Raw genomic sequence first — 16192 nt, forward strand, 5'->3', positions numbered from 1 at the left:
AACAAAATATAAAAAGAAAGGAAAGCAGGCAGGAAGAAGATGATCCTGTTCTTTGAATTGACAATTTCATATTTTTATGGGACATAAAAAACTTTTTTACATATATATGTTTTTATTCACTCAGCAAACATTGCCTTTTCAATACCGCAGTGTTTACCAAGTACTCAGCTAGCGTAGTCTCAAACATTTTTTAAAATGTTAAAAGGTGGGGTGCCTGATGGCTCAGTTGGTTGAGCGTCTGCCTTTGGCTAATGTCATGATCCTACTGTCCTGGGATCGAGCACCACATCGGATCCCTGCTCAGTAGGGAGTCTGCTTCTCTCTCTCTCTCCCTCTCTCTCTCTCTCTCTCTCTCAAATAAATAAATACAATCTTTAAAAAGGCAAAATATAAGTAAAATGTTGAAAAGTTTCTAACAGCTATTACCAATTATTATTTCATGTTCTTTTCCAATATGATCTGAACTATGAAAGGGAATTATGGTAATCTATTAAAAATTAAAGTGATTCACCTTGAATAATTCAATACTGGTAATCTTAGCATAAATATGGGGCTCTAAACTATCAACAGCAGGACCCCAATAGCTAAAGCAATGCTTTATATTATTATATATATAATATATATTGTTATATATATTATATATAATAGGGTATAATAAATTATACCCTAATAAAATTTATACAAAAAAAGAAAAGAAAAAGAAAAAGAAAAGCAAAGCTGGAGGCATCATGATTCCAGACTTCAAGCTCTATTACGAAGCTGTAATCATCAAGACAGCATGGTACTGGCACAGAAACAGACACACAGATCAATGGAACAGAAGAGAAAACCCAAAAATGGACCCTCAACTATATGGCCAACTTATCTTTGACAAAGCAAGAAGGAATGTCCAATAAAAAAAAGTTTCTTCAACAAGTGGTGTTGAGGAAACAGGACAACAACATACAGAGGAATGAAACTGGACCACTCTCTTATACCCTACACAAAAATAAATTCAAAGTGGATGAAAGACCTAAACATGAGATGGAAACCATCAAAATCCCAGAGGAGAGCACAGGGAGCAAGCAACCTCTTTGACCTTAGCCATAGCAACTTCTCACTAGACACATCTCCGGAAGCAAGGCAAAGAAAAGTAAAAAAGAACTATTGGGACCTCATCAAGATAAAAATCTTCTTTTTTTAAAGATTTTTATTTATTTATTTGACAGAGAGAGAGAGAGAGAGAGAGAGAGAGCACACAAGTAGGCGTAGCCACAGGCAGAGGAAGAGGGAGAAGTAAGCTCTTCGATGAGCAAAGAGACCAATGCAGGGCTAGATCCTAGGACCCTGGGATCATGCCCTGAGCCAAAAACAGATGCTTAACCGACTGAGCCATCCAGGTGCCCAAGATAAAAATCTTCTGGACTGGGACGCCTGGGTGGCTCAGTTGGTTAGGCAGCTGCCTTCAGCTCAGGTCATGATCCCAGCGTCCTGGGATCGAATCCCACATCGGGCTCCTTGTTCTGTGGGGAGCCTGCTTCTCCCTCTGCCTCTGCCTGCCACTCTGTCTGCCTATGCTCGCTCTCTCTCTCTGACAAAATAAATAAATAAAATCTTTAAAAAAAAATATTCTGGACACCAAAGGAAACAATCAACAAAACTAAAAGGTACAGAATGGGAGAAGATATTTGCAAATGTTGTATCAGATAAAAGGCTAGTAGCCAACATCTATAAAGAACTTATCCAACTCAACACCCAAAAAACAAATTAATCCAGTTAATTTAATGTTAATCCAGTTAGTTTAATGTTAATCCAGTTAAGAAATGGCAGAAGACATAAATAGACGTTTTTCCAAAGAAGTCATCCAGATGGCCAACAGACACATGAAAAAATACTCAACATCACTCAGCATCAGGGAAGTACAAATCAAAACCACAATGAGATACCACCTCACACCAGTCAGAACTTAACACCAGTCTAAAATTAACAACACAGGAAACAACAGGTGTTGGTGAGGAGTCAAAGAAAGGAACGCCCTCTTACACTGTTGGTGGGAATACAAACTGGTACAGCCACTCTGGAAAACAGAGTGTGGGTCCTCAAAGAGTTCTGCCTTATAATCTAGCCATTGTACTAGTAGGTATTTACACAAAGGATACAAAAATACTGATTCAAAGGGGTTCATGAACCCCAATGTTTATAGCAGCATTATCAACAGTAGCCAAACTAGGGAAAGATCCCAAATGCCCTTCAACAGATGAATGGATAAAGAAGATGTGGTATATAAACAATGAAATATTACTCAACCATCAAAAAGAATGAAATCTTGCCATCTGCAACAATGTGGATGGAGCTAGCGTATTGTGCTAAGCAAAATAAGTCAGAGAAAGACAACTACCATATGATTTCACTCATCTGTGGAATTTAAGAAACAAAACAGATGAACATATGGGAGGGAGGAAAAAAGAGGACGGGAAACAAACCATAAGAGACTCTTGGGGCACCTGAGGGGCTCAGTTGGTTGAGCATCTCCCTTCAGCAAGGGTCATAATCCTGGAGTCCTGGGATCTAGCCCCGCATCAGGCCCCCTGCCAGTGGGGAGTCTGCTTCTTCCTCTCCCTCTGCTCCTCCCCCACTCGATGCTCTCTCTCCCTCTCTCTCTCAGATAAACATACAAAATCTTAAAAAAAAAAAAAAGATTCTTCATTATAGAGAACAAACTGAGGGTTGATGGAGGGAGGTGGGGGATGAGCTACATGGGTGATGGGTATTAAGGAGGGCACTTAGGATGAACACTGGGTGTTGTATGTAAGTGATGAACCACTTAATTCTATTCCTGAAACCAATTATTATGCCATATGTTAACTAACTAGAATTAAATAAAAATTTGGGGAAAAATGGAATAAAATGCCAACAACTGGGAATACTAACTACTTTAGAAATAGGTGAAGTAGATTAGACACTTTAATGTAAGTTGCTTACAGCACTAAATATGAAGGAAGGCAGATCTCTCTCCCGTAAGCCCCAACAGCACTCCTTATTTCTTCCATTACAGCATACCTCATGGTAACTTTATTTCCTTGTTGATCTTTTGCTTGGATGATCTGTCCATTTCAGTGAGGGGAGTGTTAAAGTCCCCTACTATTATTGTATTCTTGTCGATGTGTTTCTTTGATTTTGTTATTAATTGGTTTATATAGTTGGCTGCTCCCACGTTAGGGGCATAGATATTTAAAATTGTTAGATCTTCTTGTTGGAGAGATCCTTTGAGTATGATATAGTGTCTTTCCTCATCTCTTATTATAGTCTTTGGCTTAAAATCTAATTGATCTGATATAAGGACTGCCACTCCTGCTTTCTTCTGATGTCCATTAGCATGGTAAATTCTTTTCCATCCCCTCACTTTAAATCTGGAGGTGTCTTCAGGTTTAAAATGAGTTTCTTGTAGGCAACATATAGATGTTTTGTTTTTTTATCCATTCTGATACCCTGTGTCTTTTGATTGGGGCATTTAGCCCATTAACATTCAGGGTAACTATTGAGAGATATGAATTTACAGCCATTGTATTGCCTGTAAGGTGACTGTTATTGTATATGGTTTCTGTTCCTTTCTGATCTACTACTTTTAAGGTCTCTCTTTGCTTAGAGGACCCCTTTCAATATTTCCTGTAGAGCTGGTTTGGTGTTTGCAAATTCTTTCAGTTTTTGTTTGTCCTGGAAGCTTTTAATCTCTCCTTCTATTTTCAATGATCGCCTAGCTGGATATAGTATTCTTGGCTGCATGTTTTTCTCATTTAGTACTCTGAATATATCATGCCAGCTCTTTCTGGCCTGCCAGGTCTCTGTGGAAAAGTCTGCTGCCAATCTAATATTTTTTACCATTGTATGTTACAGACTTCTTTTCCCGGGCTGCTTTCAGGATCTTCTCTTTGTCACTAAGACTTGTAAATTTTACTATTAGGTGACAGGGTGTGGACCTATTCTTATTGATTTTGAGGGGGGTTCTCTGAACCTCCTGGATTTTGATGCTTGTTCCCTTTGCCATATTGGGGAAATTCTCTCCAATATACCTTCTGCTCCCCTCTCTCTTTCTTTTTCTTCTGGAATCCCAATTATTCTAATGTTGTTTTGTCTTATGGTGTCACTTATCTCTCGAATTCTCCCCTCGTGGTCCAGTAGCTGTTTGTCCCTCTTTTGCTCAGCTCCTTTATTCTCTGTCATTTGGTCTTCTATATCGCTAATTCTTTCTTCTGCCTCATTTATCCTAGCAGTGAGAGCCTCCACTTTTGATTGCACCTCATTAATAGCTTTTTTTATTTCAACTTGTTTAGATTTTAGTTCTCTTATTTCTCCAGAAAGGGCTTTTATATCTCCCGAGAGGGTTTCTCTAATATCTTCCATGCCTTTTTCGAGCCCGGCTAGAACCTTGAGAATCGTCATTCTGAACTCTGGATCTGACATATTACCAATGTCTGTATTGATTAGGTCCCTAGCCTTTGGTACTGCCTCTTGTTCTTTTTTTTGTGGTGAATTTTTCCACCTTGTCATTTTGTCCAGATAAGAGTATATGAAGGAGCAAGTAAAATACTAAAAGGGTGGCAACAACCCCAAGAAAATATGCTTTAGCCAAATCAGAGGAGATCCCAAATCATGAGGGGGGAGAAAGGGGATAAAAAGGTTCAGAAAGAAAAGAAAAAAAAAAAAAAAGAAAAGAAACAATTAATAAAAAGAAAACCAATAAAGAAAAATATAAAAAGGAAAAAAATATATATATATATATTAGATAAACTAGTTAAAAAACCTTAAAAAATAAAAGGGTAAAAGTGAAAAAAATTTAGCAGAAGAAGAGAAAAAAAATTGAAAAAGAAAAAAAAAATTAAATTAACTGCAAGGCTAAAGAATCATGGGGAGAAAGCCATGAGTTCTGTGCTTTGCTTTCTCCTCCTCTGGAATTCCGGTGCTCTCCTTGGTATTGAAACTGCACTCCTTGGTAGGTGAACTTGGTCCTGGCTGGGTTTCTCGTTGATCTTCTGGGGGGTGGCCTGTTGTAGTGATTCTCAAGTGTCTTTGCCCCAGGCGGAGTTGCACCGCCCTTACCCGGGGCCAGGCTGAGTAATCTGCTCGGGTTTGCTTTCAGGAGCTTTTGTTCCCTGAGCGCTTTCCGTAGAGTTCCGGGGGACGGGAATGAAGATGGCGGCCTCCCAGTCTCCGGCCTGGAGGAGCCGAGAGCCCGGGGCCCCACTCCTCAGTGCGCCCCCAGAGAACAGCGCCCAATTACTCCCATCACCCTGCCCTCCGGCCGTGCTCTGAGCTGACCGAGCCTGTGACCGGTTCAAGGTAACCCCAAGCTTAGAGCTCACTCCTTGGCTCTGTCTCTGTAGCCGGCTTCCCCGTTCTAATACCTGTAAGCTCTGTGACACTCAGACACCCCCGATCCTTCTGTGACCCTGCGGGACCTGAGGCCACACTGACCCCGAGCGGGCTTCACCCCGGTTAAGCCTCTGGAGCGATGTCCCTCAGCGGAACAGGCTTTTAAAAGTCCCGATTTTGTGCTCCGTTGCTCCGCCGCTTGCCGGGAGCCGGCCCCTCCCCCCGCGGTCTATCTTCCAGTCGCTTTGGATTCACTTCTCCGCCAGTTCCTACCTTTCAGTAAGTGGTTGATTTTCTGTTTCTAGAATTGCTGTTCTTCTTCTCTTCGATCTCCCGTTGGATTTGTAGGTGTTTGCAATCTTTAGATAAGCTATCTAGCTGATGTCCCGCTACCTGAAGTAGTCTCAGCCTGCTACTTCTCCACCATCTTCTTCATGGTAACTTTAAATGGTTAAATACTTCTCTGTCTCCCCCACAAGACGGTAAGAGCTGAGAGAGCCAGGATCGATAACTCTCTAGTCCACCATAGTTTCCCTAGAGCCAGACACACTCCCTGCCATGTAACAGGCACCCAAGATGTGTCTGCTCAATGAGTGAATTTAGATAATGGTGAAGAATAAAATTTATACAAGAACACACACAGAGAAAGAAAGAAAGAAAGAAAGAAGAAAGAAAGAAAGAAAGAAAGAAAGAAAGAAAGAAAGAAAGAAAGAAAGAAAGAGAAAATGTGAATACTAAAAAATAACAGAATGAGATAAGAAAAAGATCTTTGGGGTATAAATTGATATGAAAGTGGCTCCTCACATGTTAAACATAGAGTTAACATAGAACCCAGAAAATTCACTCCCAGGGAAGTCACCCAGAGAAGTGAAAGATATTTTCATGTAAAAACTTGTAGACAAATTTTCATAGCGGCATTATTCTTAACAGCCAAAATGTGGAAACAAGCCAGATGTCCACCAACTGATGAATGATGATGAAATGGATTAAAAAAAAATACACAGTCGATTATTTGTCAAAAAAAAGAATGGAGCACTTATACAGGCTACAACATGGACAAATGTCAGAAACATTATGTTAAGTAACACAAGCCAGTCACAACAGACCACATACTGTATGATTCCATTTATATTGAATGTCTAGAATAGGCAAATCTGTAGAGACAGCAAGTAGATTACTGGTTGCCAGGGGCTGGATTGATGAAAGGGGGCCGGGGGGTGACCGGTGATGCATTCAAAATTTCTTTTGGGAATGATAAAAATGTTCTTAGATGGAGAGGAGAAGGGAGTTGAGGGAAATTGGAAGGGGAGATGAACCATGAAAGACTATGGACTCTGAAAAACAATCTGAGGGTTTTGAAGGGGCAGGGGGGGTGGGAGGTTGGGGGAGCCAGGTGGTGGGTATTATGGAGGGCATGTATGGCATGGAGCACTGGGTGTGGTGCATAAACAATGAATTCTGTTACGCTGAAAAGAAATTAATAAAAAAAAATAAGTAAAAAAAAGTTCCTAGATTACGGTAATACTTGGCACCACTCTAAATATACTAATGACCACTGAATTGTACACTTTAAATGGGTGATTTTTATGATATTTAAATTATACCCTAATAATGGTTTCTATCATTATCTGAGAGCATGGGCATGAACGTGGTTTCTGTTTTTTGGTGTTCAGTTTGTTCCCACTCTGATAGTAAGTATAGCAGAGATTCAGGAAAATGGAAAACTTGCCCAGGACATGATCAGTCTTTGGAAGCCAACAGTATAGCCCTAAACCCTGGGCTTGTCTCGCAGCTTCCATGACAACTCTGACATAGACACATCTAGGGTATTAGTTTCATACAGTTAAAGAAAGGAAACTATTCAATGAAACCTCAAAAGATGGTAAGGCAGATTTTACTTACGACCACTGTGATTGGTACAGGGACCACTGCAATGGGATTTTAGAGTTTGAGAGAGATTGGGCTCAACTCCAAATATAGCATGGACCAATGGGGATTGATAGCCAAGGAGTAGTGTCAGGGTCAGTGGACGGAAAATGACTAAGAAAATGTTGGGGAGCCCCTAGGGCTAATAATACATTATGTGTTAATAATAAAATTTAAAAATTTAATAAAAAATAAAAATAAATAAAATTTTTTAAAAAATAAAATAAAATAAAGAAATGCTGGGGAGTGGGGCTTCTGGGATATACCAATCTAACAGGAACTTGCTGAAGACAAGCCAACCTGACCAGACATCACCTGGTGGAAAATAAGGAACCTGATCAGATATTGAGTGTGAGCAGATATCAGATGTCAAGGTGGGAATTCTCTTAAGCTGCTTAGCAGAGTTCTTGCTAAAACTGGATTTTACAAGAAAGTGCATAAATGGGTCTAGAAGATGATTCCAGAGCCCAACTAAAGCTTGGTCAAGCGAAGAGTCTTTGTCGGTACCGAGGGTATAAATCCCAGAAATGTGAACATTTACCATATATACAAGAGTATCTCATGTCCTACAATCAAGTCTTTTTACGAGACTTAACATGATTTCCACTTTTCTTTGTATGTTTCAATTCCTTAATAGGTAATAATTTTAAATTAATCACATTCTGCAATTAACTATAAACTGAAAATGCCCAAGGAAGAACACATCGCAACGTCCCTATATTTGAAAAATGTTCGAACAGTTCCCTTACCTGCTGCATTGTGCTTGTGATATTCAATGATCTCAGGAATGGAACCAAACGCATGTTTTTCTGCCAGATAATACTTCTTGGGGGATGTTGTTGTTTCCTTTATATGATAATGCCTGAAACCTGACGAACCCTCGCTAAAACAAAAATCCAAATGTGTTAGTGCCAAGTCAGAATCACGTAACTTCATTCTTAAGACGTTTTCCACCAGCAACAACAGGTCCCTACATATACCCTCTTCGAGTCTCTGCACAACCTTTATATTTCCCCACGTTCTTCTCAGCTTTGCCTTTCATGTTAACAGGTAGAAGTTTTTAAAGTGGTCACTGATAACATACTTGGCCCTTGCATGAGATTATGAAAGAGAAGATGAACCAATTCCATTTGCCAACAGTGAAAAGTCTTAAAATAGTTCCTGTCTGGCTAAGGTTCTTTGTCCCTGCTATTGATGTAAACCGGCAGACGTCTGGAAGACTTATGCTTCTAAAAGCGAATAAGCTGACTTATAAAAAATGTGCAAATTCTATTTTAGATATCTTTTAGAACACAGATCTCCTCAAGTCATCTCTTGCTAAAGATCCTTTCAAGGGAACTCCCTCTGCTCTTTAAGTCAAGCTCCTTGGCATTGACGTGAGCTGACCTCTACTTTGATCTCTTAAGGTTCTCTTTCCCCCCTCACCACCCCTCCCCTTCCAGCTATAAGACGCTTTTGTCAGTTCCTAGAACTCATCATATCCTCACTCAATTCTGGGCCTAGGCAGTTTCCTAAGTCGGAAACACTCTTTCCTCTCCCTCCAACTTCTGCCCTCATGATGCATCAGGTCTAGCTAGATGTCCCAGACTATATTTGTGATGAACTGGGGGTATCTCTGGGCTGTGTACCATCCCCCACACACATACACACATTCTCTCGGAGCACAGAACCTACTCACGTACTACCATAACTGCCTCTTTGCTTGTCTGAATCCCCCACTAAGCTATCGGAGGGCAGGGTCTGTGCCTACTTTGTTCACTGTGATATCCTTAGTGCTTAGCTCAGGGCACAGGAATTATTTCTTGAATGTTGCCAAAGTTTCTATAGACATTCTCAACACACACACACACACACACACACACACACACAGAAAACCATAAGAAAAAGTACCAAGTATAGGAAGTATGAATATAAAAACTAGGACAGACTTTAGAAATTAAGTTTAGATCTTCTTGTTTAATGCTGAAATGCAGCATATTTTTTGAAAATTAGGAATCCATGCAAACTATGTAGGAACTTCATATAAAAACTCTTAAGGAGAGATGATTGATGGAGAACTTACCCTCCAAACTTTGTATAAAGGGAGACTGTGTACATGCCTGGTTGACTGGAATCCCTTACCATAAAACCACCTTCTTTATCCTAAAATCAAAGTTAGGAAAAATTTTTCAATTCAGTAACAAGTATCAATGCCATAGAGAAAATTCAAGAAACTAATCTTACAATTTCATGATTATCTTTTGCCTAGAAAACCTGCTTTGGAGAAGCACAGCTTACCAACAGGGTACACCTACATGACGTTCCCCATCACATTACTGTGCTTTGAGAGGAGTTCAAGAAAGGACTCTCACAATTCCCCACTCTCAAACCTTCACACACACCAGCATGAGATATTTCAGCAAGATATTGCTCAGGGCCCTTCAGAACCAATAGACAAGATTTTGCAATTCCTTTCGGTTCTGGGCATGTGGGGAACTAGTTCCCGAAAAATGTATTTCTTAACAACTGGATTTCATTTCATACACTTTTTATATTTGCTATAAGCTTTGAATCCTGACTCAATATCATCTTCTATCCACATAGCATTTTTCCTGTAAATATCTCCATGTTCTTCATAAGAACACTTTTAAAAAAATCCTTAATTCCCCTGGAAACTGATGTTAAATATCATTGTTCACGAAAGGAGAGACGGAAGCACAAGTAAATCAGCCAGAGAAAACCAAAAAGATGAAACACAGAATGACTAAAAGATAAGTCCTCATCAGGTTTTAAGCCAAACATCAAGAAACAGAAGCTAGGAATCTCCAATATCTCTCCACCAATGACCCCACCATCAGTCTCCAGGTCTGAAATTGCTTTAAGATGAGAGTGTGTTGAGTAGTTGAAAAACAAGATAGATTTTATTATGAAAACAATGAATTAAACAAAGTCCCACAAATAAATCTGATAAAAACAATTAGGTACAAGCAATGATCCTAATAGCTCACCAATCAGTAAAAAGTATAACAGCTACCATATATTTATTGAGATCTTACTTCATTTTAGTATGTTCTGATATGTGGATTTACTTAATCCTCAAAACAGTCCTATGAGACAGGTACTACCCTTAACCCTGCTTTACTTCACAGGTAGGGAAAAGGGGCACAAAGAGGATGGAAAACTTGCCCTAGATCACACAGCTAGTAAGGAGCAGAGCCAAAATTTGGACACTAGGCTTTCCAGATACCAACACCCTACAGCTGCCTCTCATTGTGGGGCCACCAGGGAGGCCTCTAAGGACCATGTTGGGGAGCAGTTGTGGTAACAGCATTTGAGTCAAGCAGTGATATGCTTTTGCTCTCAACATAAACTACAGAAATCAGTGTCCAACGTAACCTTGACTGGTGGTAATGAACAGGAGATAAAATGAGAAAGCATGGGTTTTAAAAATGGAGAACTGGGGCACCGGGTGGCTCAGTGGGTTAAGCCTCTGCCTTTGACTCGGGTCATGATCCCAGGGTTCTGGGATTGAGCCCCGCTTCGGGCTCTCTGCTCAGCGGGGAGCCTGCTTCCTCCTCTCTCTCTGCCTCCCTCTCTGCCTACTTGTGATCTCTGTCTGTCAAATAAATAAATAAAATCTTTTAAAAAATGGAGAACTATTACTAAGTAGGATAACTAGATCAGAAACGCAGAGAATTGCATGGGTCATTATCTAATCCAACCCCCTAATCTGGCAGATGGGCAAAAGAGACTAGAAAAGCTGCAACTAGATTCAGGTCTCCTTCCTCAGACCACTGAAGCAGCTTCTGTACTATATCTTATCCTTTCATTTATTTTTCTTAAGTGTAAGAATTTAAGTACACTTATTATTTATTATTATTTAACACTTTTATCTCTAAAGGCAACTAAATAGTTATTAAAACTTCCATTTATAAAAGATACCATGTAATATTGATGTAAATTATTTTTAGTATGTAACTTCAAACGAAAGGGAAAAACACATTTTTTTTTAGATTTTTTTTTTTTTTAATTTGACAGAGATCACAAGTAGGCAGAGAGGCAGGCAGAGAGGGCGGGGGGAAGCAGGCTCCCTGCTGAGCAGAAAGCACCATGTGGGGCTCGATCCCAGGACCCCGGGATCATGACCTGAGCCAAAGGCAGAGGCTTAACCCACTGAGCCACCCAGGTGCCCCGGGAAAAACACATTTAAAGACTAAAAACAAGGTGGCAAATAATAAATCGGTGAGAAAGGAAAGTAAAGAAAGTGTTACTCATGCATTAGCTGTTACCTACAGCTAGGTAGGTAGCTAGATAGGTAGGGGGTTTGCTTCCCCCTCAAAAAAGATACGTTGGAGTCCCAAACCTCAGTACTTCAGAATGTGACCTTACTTGGAGAGTTACAGAGGGAATCCAGTTGAAATGAGATCAGTAGGCTGGGCCCTAATCTAATTATGGAATCCTTACAAGAAAGGGAAATCTGGACACAGAGACAATGGTGCGTGGAAGAAAACAAGGCAGGACGCCTTGGACAGATCCCTCCCTCGCAGCCCTCCGAAGGAGCCAACCGCGCTGGCCGGCATCCTGACTTCAGACTCCCACCTAACTCCAGAACCAGGTGACCATACATCTCTCCTGCTTAAGCCACTCCGTTTGTGGTAGCTTGTTTTGGTGGTCCCCAGGAAACTAAGACTGTACGGATCCTCAGTCTTATATGATTAAAAAGAACCACTTGTATCACAGTATTTTTTGAGGCTTTAGAACCAGGTATATGAAATCACCCCTCGGAGACCTGTTACAATTAATTTGCACTGCAACCAAACTCCCAAAACAAGCACAAACGCTTACCTCACTTCTGAGGAGCTGCTCTGCTTTGCTTCTGTTGGTGTTTCTACAATACCACCTGGGCAGAAAAAGAAGTCCCTTTAAAGCCGCGGCTTTTTAAAATTATTTTTTATTCTTTTTAGGATTAACAAGGTAATACTGTTCATCAATAATAAATAAAATGAACAGGAATAAGACATTACTCATAATGTCAATAATATAGGCAACCACCAGTAACATTTGGATATTTATACTTTCAGACTTTTTCCACCCACATTTTTATGAGGATACGCACATATACCAGCATTCATATTTTTTTTTAATTTATTTATTTGACACAGAGAGAGAGAGATCACAAGTAGGCAGAGAGGCAGGCAGAGAGCCCGATGTGGGGCTCGATCCCAGGACCCTGGGGTCATGACCTGAGCTGAAAGCAGAGGCTTAACCCACTGAGCCACCCAAATGCCCCCATATTTTCTTTTAAAGATTTTATTTTTTTTTTAATTTGATAGACAGAGATCACAAGTAGGCAGAGAGGCAGGCAGAGAGAGGAGGAAGCAGGCTCCCTGCTAAGCAGAGAGCCTGAGTGGGGACTTGATCCCAGGACCCTGGGATCTCGACCTGAGCCGAAGGCAGAGGCTTTAACCCACTGAGCCACCCAGGCACCCCTCATATTTTTTTAATTAAAGTGGCATCAAACTCCACCTGCTAGATCATAACCAGAATTTTTTTATGACGGTAGATGACAGACATCTTTACAAAGCAATCTAGTTTTGTGCATCATGGTATAGATATGTCATAATTTATTTAAGCTGTTCTTCATTATTTAGTATAAAAATCATTTCCAATTTTGTAATAAGAGCAAGAACGAATTTTACTCCACAAATTCTAACTTATGGGAAACATCACCCTACTTTCATTATTGTATATAATTCAAATTAAATCCTACCCCAAACCCCCATCCCACCAATAGGCTGTAGGTTTCATCTCAAGTCATTCTGGAGGCTCCGCCATTCAATTTCACAAAGGTGCCTGGGTCTTCTAGACAACCCCCGGGGGTCACCTGAGCCTCTACTGCAGGGATGCCCCCATAGCCAAGTTGAAGCGCCTGCCCCCCACCCCCGTCTCACCAGGTCCTGCTACCACACTGCACAACAACCCCAAGCCCCCACAGATCACTGCCCTTCTTAATCCTTGGGAAATCTTTCCCAAGGAAAGATGGAAACTGCCCTCTCCCACCTTATCCTCAGAAATACTCTGCCATCTCCCTGTTTCCCCAGACCAATCTTTTCATGAGATTATAAGTACGCCAAAGAACATGAACTCAGACTGTTTTCTTTGGCCTTCTGTATTAACTTTTTGTTGTTTGTTTTGGTCTGTTTGTTTTAGATGCCCTTTAGTGAACAGAAAACCCTCCACCACAGTCCTATTTCCTGAGGCTTCCAATGTTATGAAACCAGACTGGTCCCTCCGGACATTTGAATTTCCTACCACTGGTTCAGCCTTCTATAAGAGAACTGACACCTACTTTTGACCCAGCAAACACCCTGACGCAAGCAAACATAAAGGCCTTCTCTGATTGAGGAAGGGAAAAATACAATGACCAAAATACAATAATAAGATCTTTTTTTTTTTTTTTTGGTCTAGATTGTTCTATGCACTCATAACAGCCAAACGTCAATCTCAATACAACGACTGTTATTTTACTTGGAGTCTGAGGTGATTAACCAGATTTATGAGCATTAAAATCTCATTGCTGCAGACTCCACTTTAGGAACTGAGACCAAGTTTAACAGAAGTGCACTTGTAATCAATCCATTTCTGAATGAAGTGGAAAGATACAGTAAATGAGGAGAACAGAATGGATTCTGTCACTAAGCTTCTTCACTGATAACAAGAAACATTTGTCAGAATGCCAAAAAAAAAGAATCATAAAAAATTAATTAAGGAAAGGCAACTGGAGCTCTTGGGGTATATTATAAACTAGCAGGACCTGAAAGATTAAGGAAAACCAATTCTCTTTATAAATAACAAAGACCCAACCCCATATCTTCACAGAGAGCATAAGCAAGGGAGGTTTTAGTTTCACATTCAGATCTAAGGAATCAGTAATGCTGCCTCAAGAGGAAATTCAATTGAAGATATTCAGAGAGAGAAAGAAGTTCTTTCCTCATCTAGTATATTCACAGTTTCTGGGAAGGGAAAAAGGAAATAAGAAAGAAAAGGAAAGGGCAGATGGGCTTTTTGAAATCCTGCCCAAAGCAGTCATTTTTTTTTTTTAAAGATTTTATTTATTTATTTGACAGAGAGAGATCACAAGAAGGCAGAGAGGCAGGCAGAGAGAGAAGAAGGGAAGCAGGCTCCCTGCTGAGCAGAGAGCCCGACGTGGGACTCGATCCCAGGACCCTGAGATCATGACCTGAGCCGAAGGCAGCAGCTTAACCCACTGAGCCACCCAGGTGCCCCCCAAAGCAGTCATTTTTATAAGCATTTGCAGACTCCCTGAAAGGGAATTTTCCCTCCTTAGGATGTAAACTCGGACCTTTAAGAGGCTGTTGAAGGAAGGGACTGAGGAAGGAGTGATGGACAAAGAGATGAATCAATTCGTGGTAAGTATTTCCCAATGGTCCGTTGTGGCTTCTCTGTCTCCTTTGTGGTAATTCTTACCAGGCGAGAAGGGAAAGACAGGGGTGCGTCTGCTGAGCTCATCCTGGCTGGAAGAAGGCTACTCACAGGAGCCCACGTGGTGAGCAGGAGCTCCGGCGCGGATGCCAGCCCCCAGACCTCTCCCCTAACCCGTCCCAGAAAGGTCTCTGTGAGAGGGAGATGAGTTAGCTCCCCTTGATGGAGGAACTCACTCTATATCTGAAAAGAATGGCCTGGGATTTGCAAGTAACTGATCAGTCTGTCCTTAGATAGCAAAACCTGATGGGAATGAGGTTTTCAGATTGGCTAGTCATGTCAACACACTCCAGAAGAGCAGGACTTCACAGTGGTGTCTGAACAGAGAAGAAAAGGAGATTTGGGGATACTCAGTCTTTTCTGGAAAGTTCAGACGCTGGCCAAGCTTTCTTGGGGAGGATGTGTTGAGTATATCACAAAGGGAAGGCAACCCGTATAAATGGAGGAAAAACAGAAACCAACCAACCAGCTATAAATCTTGGCTGGTTCTTTGACCCTTTCCTCCTGAGCCACCCACTTAAAAGCCTTATCCTAGACTTTGCCCTGTACTAAGGGCCCTTTCATATCTTTCCATCAAGAACGTGTCCTGACCAACATCACGATCCCACTTTCTTTCCTGCAGCAGCTCCTCTGACCCTCTCTACCTCCAACTGTTACGTGGGTCTGGGGGTCAGAAGCAGGTTCTGATAGCCGTGGGAGCCTGAGGCCCGGCAACCCTGAGTCCAGCCCTGTGGACAGTCTGCCATGGACAGTCTGTTGCCTGGAACTCCCAAGCCCAAACAAACAGCAGGCAAACTCTTGATCCAATAGCTGGCAAAAGGCTTTTTAACCCTGAGGACGTTTGGGATGTGTTACCGCATGGGCTGTAGCAAAGAACAGAAGAATAGGACAAATCTTGGCATAGAAAGACAGTGGGAGGAGAGGGGGATCTTTGATGGTCTACACCGAGAAGAGGTTTCATCCTTCTCATTGAGTGAGGCACAGCCCATGCCATGAGGAATTCCTGACCCTGGGCAGAGGGCTGGGGGAGTCCCACGCCAGAGACCATACACAGCAAATTCACTGAGCCGCACGGAGAAGGAGAAGAGTCCCTTACAAGAGAGGAAATTTCCAAACTAAGATAAATCCAAAAAACTTATGGCAATGAATCATAGCCTTCATAAAATCCTTATTTGTAATCCCATGAGGCAGTGGAGTTCTCACAGTTAGATAAGGATTATCTGGCTTCCAAGCATAGCCCTCCCCAAATCATCAGTTGGGTTTCAGATCACTATAAAATTGGGTCCAAGTTTTTGCTGTTTAGCACCTTCCCTAATTCCAAGGATTTTGCTATATTTTCCTAAAATTTATTTAAGAGCAAAAACACTCATTTATTTTACATACTTTTATACCCTTACCTGTTTCCGAAACAACACATCACTGAGTGCTATTAATC

At 41.1% G+C, this 16192-nt stretch overlaps 1 protein-coding gene across 3 annotated transcripts in view; it reads right to left on the reverse strand.

Moving 5' to 3' along the window:
* Positions 1-16192, reverse strand: part of TEC (tec protein tyrosine kinase) — a 146812-nt gene that overhangs the window by 11905 nt on the left and 118715 nt on the right. For all 3 annotated transcript variants that reach the window (XM_047719237.1, XM_047719238.1, XM_047719236.1), the window contains 3 exons: positions 12100-12154; positions 9338-9417; positions 8025-8158 (listed from right to left, as the gene is read on the reverse strand). In XM_047719237.1, coding sequence (XP_047575193.1) covers positions 8025-8158; positions 9338-9417; positions 12100-12154 — 269 coding nt within the window. The remainder of the gene's footprint in view (positions 1-8024; positions 8159-9337; positions 9418-12099; positions 12155-16192) is intronic.

The sequence above is a fragment of the Lutra lutra genome, chromosome 2 (assembly GCF_902655055.1).
Source record: "Lutra lutra chromosome 2, mLutLut1.2, whole genome shotgun sequence".
NCBI classification, from domain to species: Eukaryota; Metazoa; Chordata; class Mammalia; order Carnivora; family Mustelidae; genus Lutra; species Lutra lutra.